The 13,772-nt window shown below is 37.7% G+C and overlaps 1 protein-coding gene across 1 annotated transcript; it reads left to right on the top strand.

The window, feature by feature from the left end:
• Positions 1 to 4,211: 4,211 nt before the first annotated feature.
• On the top strand, positions 4,212 to 7,054 carry LOC149410982 (glutamine--fructose-6-phosphate aminotransferase [isomerizing] 1-like). The gene has a single exon (XM_089647546.1). It carries the CDS (start codon positions 4,594 to 4,596, stop codon positions 6,616 to 6,618), a length of 2,025 nt encoding a protein of 674 aa, XP_089503672.1. The 5' UTR covers positions 4,212 to 4,593; the 3' UTR covers positions 6,619 to 7,054.
• The last annotated feature ends 6,718 nt before the right edge of the window (positions 7,055 to 13,772 follow it).

The raw sequence follows: 13,772 nt of genomic DNA, 5'->3' as shown, positions 1-13,772 counted from the left end.
CAGCTGAGTCAGTCAGTACTCCACCTAGTAGCGGGCGAGCGGTTCGGGCAAGACAGTGGATAGAAGCAAGGCTCAATGACTCGGTCGAGTAAGTACCCCCTCCGTCTTCATACTCTACTCGGCGCTTCACTTGCTCTCTACTCTGTCAGTGTGATTAGCCGAGTCAGTCGGTGAAAGTCCGTCTCTTTTTCTTCCGTGTTAACAGTGCTTCAAACTAATCTCAATGAACTGACTAGCCCACTGTCTCTTCTACATGTGACCGTCTCCACTCTCCAATAAATTGCATGGCCGAGTAACAAAGCGAGTGACTCGGCCGAGCACTCGGTAGGTGTAATTCGGCCTTAAGCATCCAAAAGAGGCTATCAACTGTCTGCGTGCAACTTATCCTAATATACTTCAAACGTGTTGCTCGCCAAACTGAGAACTCGAACCTACCGAAGCTCTTCATCAGGGCCGGATCTGGCGCTGATAATACCCATCACCTAACAGTCCTATAACATCGCCCTTGAGATTATTTTTCATAAAAATGGCGCCACACAAAAATAAAAATACATACCTAGGCATCCACCTATGTGTTGGAGTGATCAAGTATAAGGTGTACGGAATGTGTCAGTGAACTTGGCTCTTCATGCAGCACAGGGCCGTGAGTAGGCCGTGGGAGCTTGGTTTGAGTGGGGTTCACAATCTCTAACGAGGCAATGACTCGAGAAGCTTGCACTATTTAGTTATGTCATGTTCATGCATTGACATAAATACAAAAACGCATTATGTTCATACTAATCGAACAAAAAATAATGCTCGTTCCTGTTTCCAGATTGAAAGTGAATAACGAAACACATAAGAAAAGAATAGACACAATGAATATGTGTAAACGAATGAAATGGCTATAAATAACATCCTTCATAGCCGAATAGAATGGAACGCATTAGAAAAAGACAGCCATTCAAAGAATATGTGTACGGGTGAAACAGCTATATTATTATGAATGCTCCTCGTTCTGTGCGTGCCTCGCGACACCAGTTGCGAGCTTAAAAGGCCAACTGACAGGCGAGCATATCCACGGCAAACATGACGTCACAGGCGAGCGATGAGCTATTTTGTATGGATGTCCGCAGGATAAATCGCGTGACATCATGCTCAGATTGCTCGCTGCGGATTTGCTCACCGTTAGTGGGCCCCTTTAAGCCCCTTTTCCCCTACTTCTCGACGCACAAACGAACGAGCAGAATGATAGAATGCGATGTTCTGTCGCTAGGTTGTCCTTCATACACTTATATGTTTCTGCATTCGCTGTCTCACTTTATTTTATTCGACGTTTAATGTTTTCGGGTAGCAAAAAGCATTATATTTTAGTAATTGTATTTATTGAAATAATAAGAGATTTTTGAGTACAAACAAATGGAAAGAAACTCCATCATTGGTTTTTGCTCGAGAATGATTTGTCCACATCTCAAAAGCACGGGATGGTATTTTTATCGAGCCTAGAGTCACGTTTTTGTGGCAGCCGGTAACAGCTTATATGCGATATGATCGACGGACTTATGTGCCATACTAAACGCAGTAAATCTCAAGTATGTCCACTGGGCCTAGTTCAGTGAAACCATGCGCCTTGTCTCAGTAACCTATTTATTTATTTATTTATTATTGGATAATTTGTATAGCGCCGCTTTTGTGATATATCACCTCAGGGGCGCTTTACAGTTGATGCAGGTATTACAGAAAATATAAATATTACAAAAATAGAGTGAAGTTAAGTTAAGTAAAATGAAGTAAAGGAACAGGTGACACGAAGATAGAAGATGGAGACTCTGCAGCCAGAATCCTAGGTGGTGAAGAAACTGGGCCAGCTGCTGCAGCGAAAGAGTCCACCGCGTCCACCAACAGCGCCAGCACGAGGTTCGTCATCCGTCCAGGTATGTGTCTGCTGCTAATAAAGCGCTGACACACTATCCTCTCACAGATACCAGACCTTGGCAGCACCGCTGTGACGTTCAGCAAGTCCATCATTTATCTCCATGTAATCCTGTTCCTGGTAATTGTTGAAGTGGTGCATTCTGTCCGCAATAAAAAGCGATGGTTGGGTAATAAATTACCCTGGGCTTAGTAAAAAACTTGCCAGTGTCCAAGCTTGCCCAGTTTCCGAGAATTTAGTTGAAAACATCTGGAGTGCATTTACCGATCGCCGTTTGTTTCGAATGTCCAATATTTTTGAGCAAATTTCCGAATATTCACTTTTAAAACACTGCACTCAAATCACATATTATAAAGTTCTAATAATTATTAAGTTTATTTTTACTTAAGTTCAAATGTTGATTGATTGATTTTTAAAATAATTTCAAAGGGATGTTGCCTCATTTCCCTTGAAAATACTAAAAAAAACACAAAGCGGTTGGAGGAAGCGGTAGGACGCGTCCTGCTGCCACGAAGGGCGCTATCTTCTCCATTAATTCATCTAGGTGTTCTTGATAAATAATTTTTGTTCATCAAGGTTTTATTTTGTTTTATTTTTAATTTCCATGTGTGCTCCTAATTTTGTACAACTCTCAGACCTGTAGTGGTAGGCTTCAAGCTAATGAGAACAGTGAAGTATAAAACTTGAAGAGAAAAGTTAGTTCATGATTAGTTCTCAATGGTGTTGAAAAAATAGATGTTGATTATTTGTCTTGTATTAAATCTTTGGATTCCTTGGAACTCAGAGTGCGTCTGAGTGGTAAGGCTAAGTCTAGTGTGGTCAATTATGGACAAATTATTTCATAATTCCATTTCAATATACCCATAGAGGCACTTCTAGAAGAGGATAATAAATAAAATTGCACAATAATTTTAGAATATTATAAATAATAAAATATAATAATGTTAATGCCATCTGTTGATTTTGTCTACTAATAGAATCATTTACTGTTTATTTTTAAATTTTGTTAGGTAGTTCCATGTTGTAGGTGTAAGGTACCTACTTTTCTTCTGCCAGTGAATAGTATAATTATTTATTACCAAAATAATTATATTATTTATTGTTTTAAACCAAACACCAACAGAAATTTAAAAAAAATCTAAGCAAAGTTGCGAAATTAAAAACGTAATATTTTCGTGTATTATATTACTATTTAATAGATTATCCCCACAAAAAACAACTAATATTTTTTCTTTGATCTCATTTGTTCATTACCCGATTGTTGGTAATTCTCTGGTTCGAGAAGCTTGTTCCCTGTCAATCTCATCTCACTAGTAATTGTTACACTCTAGCGATATCTGTCGGACTCTGGCGTAAGCTTTATGACTAGCGCCATCTATCGCTTAAATACTCAACTTTATTACCATTCATCACAATTACATTTTTATTGTGCCTAGTGAGTGGTTTATTTATGTGTGCCTCTAGATTTTTACCAAGAGTTGTTTTCTGCAGGTAAAATTTAAAAAGAATTTCGATTATTTATACAGGGGTAATTTATTATTCTTCCAAACTAATGAGAAATAGCATTATTTACCCTCAGATCACAGAATATTTTCAATGATCGGAGTATTTACCAAACACTCTACTCTCAGTTCATTTACATTCACAAATTGCATATCATATTCTAAGTTATTATATATTTTTTAAATAATTGTGTTCTTCTATGAGCAGGCAAGACCTCCAGAAATGGCTTGTGGGTGGTGTGAAACTAAAAAAATACAGCTCTTAAAAGTTGCGTGTCCTCAAGTTAGAGATTGCCTTGAAATATCACTTTTTGTAATTACTTCATGCCAGATAAGTAAAAGTGACTGCTTTTATTTCTTCCTACAGAATAATCTAATTTAAGGTCATTTTTATAATAATATGTGCAGGAATTCAAATTGAAGTGCAATGATATTACCAGTAGTCCGTGCTTTAGTTCCTCAAGGCCAACAGATTCATAAAAACACTTCCTGCTACACCTCTCACTCAAGTAAAACTGCTTTGTTCTGCTTAGGGCATTTCTAATTGAAGGTACATTATTTGTTTTAATGGATGTCATTTTGCACCAACCTCGTAGTAAGTATGTAATTAATATTAATAAATGTTTTAGACAGCCATCGATTACGAAAACTGTACCCCCTCTAAATAGGTACTGTAGTTTTGTATTTCCCGCCCTAATCGGTATTCCATAGCTATCTGGAAGGAGAGTATAGGGTGGCGCTATCTCGCTCTAATTGCGCAATTCGGTGCCGTTAGAGAGAAACAGAATCTTCTTTTAGCTGCCAAAGCCATCTGTCAAAAAACTCAAGTCTCAAAATCGAATCTCGTTTTTCCACGTACGTTTCGAGGAATTTAGTTTATTTACACGTCAAAAATATAAGGCGGGATCTTAATTGATTCGTTCCATGAATAATTAGCTAATAATCCGCCCGTTTGCCGTAAGACACTAGATAACAGAATATGGTGACGTGTGCGAAGTGGGAAGTGAAAGTAAACCTGTTTTATCGTGGCATTTTGAATTGCCACCGTGTTTTATCGTAATGTCACAGTGACAGTGTAGGATCGTTCACCAGCCAGCAGTCCGGTCAGTTAGTAGCGGGCCGCGTATTCGACAAGTCGCGTTTAAAGTTTCCCTAGTGCCGACCCAACTGTTAGTTACAATGTGCGGTATATTCGCATACATCAACCATCTCGAGCCCAAGACTAGGCGAGAGATCCTCGAGTTCTTGGTGGCCGGCCTCAAGCGCCAGGAGTACCGCGGCTATGACTCCGCCGGAGTGGCGGTGGACTCTCCCGGGAACAAGGAAATCATCATCGTGAAGAAGAGCGGCAAAGTGCAGGCTTTGGAAGATGAGATCGCCGAACTCGCGCCCTCTCTTGACTTGGACCAGGTGCTCAACTCCCACTGCGGGATCGCTCACACCCGTTGGGCCACACACGGAGAACCCAGCGCGGTCAACTCCCACCCTCAGCGCTCCGATGTCAACAGCTCCTTCGTGGTCATCCACAACGGTATCATCACCAATTACAAGGAGTTGAAGACCTTCCTAGAGAAGAAGGGACACGTCTTCGAGTCCCAGACCGATACGGAGATCATCGTGAAGCTGGTATACCACCTTTACCAGCAACATCCCGACTACACCTTCCAGGAGTTGATCGAGCAGGCCATCCAGCAACTGGAGGGAGCCTTCGCTCTGTGCTTCAAGTCGCGCCACTTCCCTGATGAGTGTGTAGCAGCCCGGCGCGGCTCCCCGCTGCTGGTGGGCATTAAGACCAAGCGTCGTCTGTCTTCCGACCACATCCCCATCCTCTACAACAACAACAAAGCGGCTCGTACCCTCCTGCCCCCTGTGCCCCGCACCCCCACACACACCGAGTTCGAGCCCGATGAGGACAAGGAAGTGGAATACTTCTTTGCCTCCGACGCTGCAGCTGTCATCGAGCACACCAACAAGGTGCTGTACTTCGAGGATGATGATGTGGCCGCAGTGAAGGGCGGAGTCCTCTCCATCCACCGTCTGTCTTGCAGCAACGATGACCCGCACGCTCGCGAGATCACCACCCTGAAGATGGAGATCCAGCAGATCATGAAAGGCAACTACAAGTACTTCATGCAGAAGGAAATCTTCGAGCAGCCCGAGTCGGTGGTCAACACCATGCGCGGTCGCCTCAACTTCCAGACCAAGACCGTCACTTTGGGAGGAATCAAGGATTATATTCCTGAGATTAAGCGTTGCCGCAGACTCATGCTCATCGGCTGCGGAACTAGCTACCACAGCGCCGTGGCCACTCGCCAGCTACTGGAAGAGCTCACTGAACTCCCCGTCATGGTGGAGCTCGCTTCCGACTTCCTCGACAGGAACACTCCTATCTTCAGGGACGACGTCTGTTTCTTCATTTCCCAGTCCGGAGAGACCGCCGATACGCTGATGGCCCTGCGCTACTGCAAGCAGCACGGAGCCCTCATCGTGGGCATCACCAACACTGTGGGTAGCTCCATCTGCCGCGAGTCCAACTGCGGAGTTCATATCAACGCCGGCCCTGAAATCGGAGTGGCCTCCACCAAGGCCTACACATCCCAGTTTATCTCTCTGGTCATGTTCGCCCTGGTCATGAGCGAGGATCGTATCTCGCAGCAGAAGAGGCGTGAGGACATCATCCTCGGTCTGCAAAACCTGCCTGATCAGATCAGACAAGTGTTGGATCTCGACAAGCAAGTCCTGGCTCTCGCGCAAGATCTGTACCAGCAGAAGTCATTCCTAATCATGGGAAGAGGTTACAACTTCGCCACCTGCCTGGAGGGAGCCCTGAAAGTGAAGGAGTTGACCTACATGCACAGTGAAGGCATCATGGCGGGAGAGCTGAAGCACGGCCCCCTGGCTCTGATCGACGACTCCATGCCCGTGATGATGATCCTGATGAGAGATCCCGTGTATACCAAGTGCATGAACGCCCTGCAGCAGGTGACGGCCAGACAGGGCCGCCCCATCCTGATCTGCGAGGAGGGTGATGAAGAGACGGCCTCCATGTCCAGCAAGACCCTGGCCATCCCCCGCACCGAGGACTGCCTACAAGGCGTTCTCACTGTGATCCCCATGCAGCTGCTGGCCTACCACCTAGCCGTGCTCCGCGGCTGCAACGTGGACTGCCCCAGAAACCTGGCCAAGTCCGTGACCGTCGAATGAGCCACAGTGTGTAATCGTTACATTTAAGTCGTTGCGTAGAATGTCATTAAGTTTGTACTGTAGAGTTTGTGAACGAGGACTCGAAGAAAGTTGAATCTATCTCTGAAATAATTCAGTTTTTGTCGAATGTGGAGAGTGGGTACTTACAGCGTAGTACAGGGAGGACAGTTGTGATTCCTTATTTATATAATAAGCCTCCTAGCTAGGCCCGCCAAGGCCTCGGCCCAAACAGGTTATCCTTGAATGCTACCGCTGGGTATGTATTTGATTCTGCTTCTGCTACCCGCTGCCAATACCACTTGTCACACCCGGGCTCGTGTAATACTAATTTCCTTTAACGTTAAGTTTCTCTACTTCTTTGCTTCAGTGCCTACATACTTATTTCTATCATGTACTTTTTAATATTAATTAATCGATAGATCTACCTTTCCAAATTTTGACAATAGATTTTATTTATGTTTTAATGGAATAGATATTTGCGAGTTGGGGAACGTTGCGCAAGAGAAGCATTTATTTTCCTGTTTTGTTTTCAAAATTCAGCAGAAATAGAAAGTTTCGCAATAAATACATATTATTTCTGATGAAGAAACTTTGAATTTTCTTTCATCATCTAGAATTCCATATTGTAGCAACGTTTTGCATCTCTTAATTTAAGGTATTATAATATATTTTTTTATATTGTTCTCGATATAAATGTTTTTATAATTCTTTTTTTTTCTTCTTTTAAAGCGGTCACATTGACTGCGAAACCTCTCTAGAGAGTATATTATTTTATATTCAAGTAACTTAAATAATTTTAATGTATTCTTTGCTAAACTTTTTCTGTCTTGGAACATTTGTTTTAGCCATCTTGTAAGATGTAAAACTTAAACTCAATAGATTTGTTTCAAAGATAGGATCATCGCATTAAATGCGTTGATCCATTCCAAAGTTATTTTATTTTAATGTTTATAAAAAAAAAAAAAATAGTATTATTTCATCACAATTGTAGATTCAAAATTTTTACTGTAAAATACCGTCTGTGCCAGATTTTATGTGAAAAAGTTTCATAGCAAAATATACAAACTTGTCGCATTTAAGTGCAGAATTTTTTAATAGAAAATTTGATTTTACGGATCAATTGAAATATTAGATTTAAGCTTGCTCGTTATTTCATGGGAACACTTTTCAGCAGTTGGCGACAGCCAAGTTAATTTACATATAACCTTCCTTGACGGATATACATAGTTTAAATTATAAAATCAAGTTTAGTTTTTGTGCAGATCGGTTATGATAATGTTGTTATCCAGACAAGGCCGCATCTCGGTGTAACAACCTAAAGGTTCAGATATTTTAAAATAGATTTTTACTAATCAGTTATATTAGACTCAAGAATGTTACTTATAGACTTTGCTTGGGACTTGATAAGATCTCAGTCATGTTTATAGTAAAGATTTTAATTTATTAAGTAGGCGACTGCTATTTGCCTAGATAAAACAAACCTTTTAAATTTATATATTATATCTTACATTATCTCTATTATCCTGCTTAATTAATTATCCTTTTTTTATATTAAGTATTTTTATCTTACCTATATCATATCTTATTCTTGTTGCTATTTCTCTCCTATCTAATTGAACAGAATCATCAATCATTCTACACAATTTTCTCTTCTAACTTATTATGATTGTATTATATATATTATTATTTACATATCGTCTATTTCTTGTTTTCCTTATTGTATATTATATTACAGAATATATTTATATTTATTCTACTTATTTACATTAATCTATTATTTACATTAGTCTTATTATTATGTATTTCTTATTAATTTCGAAATTTGAACCCTGAAATTAAGAAATGTTGGTTTTTTCCTATGTCATGTACGAAGTGAACTAAAACCATGTGTGTATATAAAAATCTGAGTTGACGTATATATCAATTGATCTGTAACATACTTTATTTAGCTATACAGATTTCAAATATGTATTGAGAATTTACATAATATTATATTGTAATAAACCATTTCAGCACTTACAACCTATTTTATTTTGGATTTCTTTTCACATTATGTACTTGCAATCTTGAAAAATTATCAAGCTACTCTCACACGAGTGGTATGGTAAAATAGGCCAAGCCCACATATATTATGAGAGTATAAAGCTTGTATGAGACCAGCTTAAATGACTTGTTTGATTGCCAGATATCTACAATTACAGTATTTATAGATTCTAAACTACAGTATTTATTTTACACCACAAAAGACTTGTATTGACCACACTCCATTATAGATAATAATGTACAGAAGGAGGGAGTAATGTTCAAAGGACCTGGTTGCTTTGATCCACACTTTGTTTTGAATCACATTCTATTTTTGAGTGGTGATCTGGAGCCATGATGATATGGAAGCATCTCCCTCTCTTGTTCTTTGCACACAATAGAACATAATACATATAAGAATTGTTTGAACAGTTGAAATAATAACACAACTTGCTGCGCAAAAGAATTCGTGCTTCTGATAGATCGATGAGATGATCTGACTAGATCGGCAATCAATATTGCAATAATTATTGAAGCCGATTAAAATTTATAACTGATAAAAACTACACTTTATTTGTAGGTAATGTTTATGATTTAATATGATGTATAATGTCAGTAACTAGCAACTAAATACAATTTATTATTATTTGTTCTAGTTCTTATGTTATCGCAGACACCATATTAACATAATTGTGGACATTCTGCGCTTAAATAAGCTATGTTGAGGAAAGGGGGAGTAGTTGCAATGGAGCTATCAAGGTAGGCACATAACCCCACTCTTTCACTGTCAGCTTTCCCGCTTAAAATGCTGTCAAAAACTTCTTAACTTTTTAGTAGTACCCTAAAAAAGGAACACATTCAAATATTATATATTGAAAAAACTTTGCTAGAAAGTATGTAGGTACCTACCCAATTTTTTTTATTAACCCTTTTATTGTAAAATTGTTATCTTTACTTTCGAACCAACTAATAACAAATCATCAATAATAATCATGAAAACCTCCACAGTTTAGTGATTAATGTAATTAATTATCCACTTTCATTCTAAAGATAGGTTGAAATCTTGTTTGAGTGCAAACAAATTGTTCATTGCATTTTTCAGTCTATAAATAATAACACATACTTGGATGACTTATATATATATATATATATCACTTTAATGGCGAGTTGTGGAGTTCCCGAACAAAAGGCTTGGTAAAGAATATTGATTAGTACCTATCTACAATATAATTAATTAAGTTATAATTTTAAAAGTTATGACTCAAAATCAAAGTTATTTGTTTTGCCGGCAGCAATTCAACCGAAGCTAGCGATTGCAACTTTGTATTATAAATGTTTTGTCTAATTAACAAATATAGTTTATTATATTAATTAGACTCACATGTACACATGTTATCAATGGGAGATTAGTCTAATCACGGCACATTATTTTGATATACGTATCAGCATTAAACAATGCTATCTCTTCCTGACTTAAATTTTGAGATATGATTGAATTGTCTTGCAAAATTTGTCAATTTGTACAAATATTTTTGCTATCGTGATATTTTTTTGGGTTATTACGCCGTGTTGGGCTTCCTCCGTTTTCTTCCTTCCTTCGTTTCAGACAGAGTTACAGTGTCCAACATCATCAGGGCCAAAATCTTAACCTAAAAATCTCACATCATCTCCAATTATTTTTACTTACTACGCTAGGGCCCCAATGTTTTTATTTATACAGTATATATATTAACAAGTTTTATCGATTTATAACGTTTAATATTTTTGCAATGTTTTTCAATACATTAAACATTAAGCAATAATAATTTGAAATAATAGTTAATTGATTAGTACAAAGTCTTTCATCTGACTGATTTTATCTTGCTGAGATTTCCAAATTATATTTGTATCAATTTAATTCGCCATTTCCTGTGAGATAGGTAATGATTTTGTTATCTTTAATTTTTGATTGCGGCAAGTACTTAATTTAACAGGAGGCCCTAAAAAATAATTTACCTCAGGGCCTCTTTCATCTTTGAGGATACTGTGTGAAGGGTCTTTTAAGGGGAGAAAGGAGTGAATCTGGGTCTTGAAGAGTCTCATGTTGTAGGAGGGATGTTGGGAGGAAACACAGAGGCCGGTAATTCATTAACGGTTAACTTTGTAATCAGATGTAAACAGTATCATGATTTATTTGATGTCCTTGGATTTATCCAACTATCAAATGGTATGTTCTATCACGTTTCGCCACTGAATACAACCTAACTCACCACATGGTACGCGCTCCGCCTCGTCTGTAAGATCTACTAGATAAGTGTGATCGAGTTAGGTTGTATCCAATGGTGACATATAATAGAATTATTTATTTTACATGAAAAATGTTACCAGATAGTAAAATGACATCTGAATTTTTGTAATCGATATTCTCAGTAGAAAAGATTATTCACATGATTTTTTCTAAGGCAATTAAAAATGCACGCAAGAGACTCATGTTGACTGAAGGTCAACATTTCCGCATGCAATTCTGAAAGTATTGTGATTCTTCAAATTTTATTCCCCAAATAATATTACAGAAAAAACTGTCAAAATCACAACATTTCAAGCGGTCGAATTTAAGAAAGTTATCAAAAGATACACATTCATGAACAATAAATAATAATTGTTTTATTATCTTCCTTTTATTAAAAAATAGATTTATTATTATGATATCCTCAGTGGGATCTCCCGTGCTGAGGATTTCATCGACATATTATTAAAATTTATTAGATATTACATTTTTTTACATTTGCTCCACATAGGAGTTCCTGACGAAAAAATTCCCTTCGGGCCTACGTCGTCTTCGGGTATGCTGTGTGGAGGGACTTTTTAGGGAAAGGAAGGAGAGGAATTCTGGGAATGAAAGTGGTATCAGGGGTAGGTAGGAATCTGGGGGTAAATGTGTCCAGGAGGGATGGGTCGAGAGAGTCGCTCCTGATCCTACCCGCCATGCAGCAGGTGGGCAAACGCATTCGCCGCCAAGACCTAGACAAACTCTCACCCCATGAACCCTGGCACCCCTGCTAAGTCACCAAACGTAGCGAACCACTCGGGGTGACCTATGACAGGAGAGTTGGTTATCCAATAAATAAATTGAGTTTTTGTTCTCACGCAGGTGAGTGGTTTCAGTCTGTATTTGGTGTCAGTATATAAATCTATCTCTGATATCCCTATGTTATGTATCCAGCTTTTTATTTTAGATTTAATTGTTATAATATTGTTGTGAAGTTTGAATGAGAGTGGGATTTTGTTGTAGAGTTTGGTACCAAAATTTAGGAAGATTTTTTTGCTCAAATGTTGTATGTATTTGTAGTTGCTTGTTGGATATGTTTGTTTCATTAAAAAATATAGCTGTAATTATTCTACGGCATTATTCTGTGGGAAGAATGTTTGTTTATGAAGACGGGTGTAAATGGTAAAGTTTATTTATTCAGCCTGGATTCTACGCGAAAATAATATTTAATTAATTAATGTCTGTGTTTGTTTGATGTATGTGTTTTAACTTACACGTGTGAATGTGGGACAATGTGGCAGACAAGAAAGATAATATAAAATCATTATCATTCGATTTATCATCAGCGATAATTATCATAAAGTCTGTATCATAAGAATTCGGAATGCTCGATCTAGGTATTTATCTGGAAAAGAAAAAAAATGTATCTAATTGGTAATCATCGTATGACGAAAGCTATCTTATTAGATCTAAGTTTACTAAACATGTTCTTTGCAACCTATCTTCTTAATATATAAAAATCACGTGTACCTCCGGTACCGCGCAACCGATTTCAATGAAATTTAGTGAATGTGTATAGTTGGTTCCAGCTTGAAATATAGGATAGTTTTGGACACGATAGGTGGCGCTATTGTCGAGATCTACAAAAAAATGAAATATATATTTATTTTAGATTTCTCATAGAAAAATACATAAAACCACAAATTCTAACTTTCCTACATACAAGGCGGTCTGTGGTAGGATAACGTCTGCGCGGGCCCACTAGTAAATCTATAAGTTTGGCTCAACCATAAATAGACAAAATTTTCCTTATATTGTATTGTTATTTATTTACTAGCTGTACACCACGCGTTGCTGTATCTCAGTCTGTTTGTGTAGATAGAAAAACAATAATCTAACCTGGAACATATCGGAAATACTAACTGCTATATTGTTATGTATCTATCGTATTTATATTTATAAATCCCAATACATGTTTATATATTATTGCTGCCAATTAAAATATTATTCTATATGGGTGACTTGAACTGTGATTTTGATTCAGCAGAAATAGATTATGAACGCACGTCAATTTTTGAAAACTGGGCTACAAAAAAACATGTGTTAGGAAATAATAAAATAACTGCCCTCAACTTAAATATACGATCTTTATCTAAATATTGGGACACTTTACTATTAATTGTTTCTAGCTCTTTGAGAAACATCGACTTAATTTCGCTATGCGAAACGTCTATTAATGAAAATAATATAAATCTTTATAAATTACCGGGATTTAATTCGTACCATTTTTGTCGAACAAAAAGATCGGGTGGCGGTATTATTGTGTACGTGAAAGATCACCTTACATTTGAAAAAATAAATATTATGACTAATAATTTTGAATGCGTTTACGGAACCATTTCAGTAAACAAACATATTCGCTTACATCTTTTAGCAATATATAGACCGCCAAATACAAAAAAAAAATTATTTCTTGATGAGCTGGAGACAATATTGGGAAATATTGATATAAAAGAATCCGTATTGGTTCTAGGTGATACGAATATTAACTTATTAAATGTACACGAACCCATAACTATGCAATATGAAAACCTCATGTCTCATTTTGGAATGACCAGATGTATAAATGATGTGACTAGAGAAGCGATATTGACTAATTATGTAACGGCTTCATGTTTAGACCATATCTATGTAAGAGTGAAGGAGACGACCGAAATCAGTTCATGCGTATGCGATTCAATAATAGCTGACCACTACCTAACTGCAGCTAGTATTAACTTCTGTTACTATGATAAATGTACCGTCGACAAATCGCACCAAGAGTATTACACTGCACTATCGGACAAAAGGATTGATTTATTGATCGAAATCACCGATTGGAATG

Source organism: Hesperophylax consimilis, chromosome 26 (genome assembly GCF_061612785.1).
Source record: "Hesperophylax consimilis isolate HC1 chromosome 26, BYU_Hcon_1.0, whole genome shotgun sequence".
Classification (NCBI taxonomy): Eukaryota; Metazoa; Arthropoda; class Insecta; order Trichoptera; family Limnephilidae; genus Hesperophylax; species Hesperophylax consimilis.
This window is presented reverse-complemented; position numbering and strand designations above follow the sequence as displayed.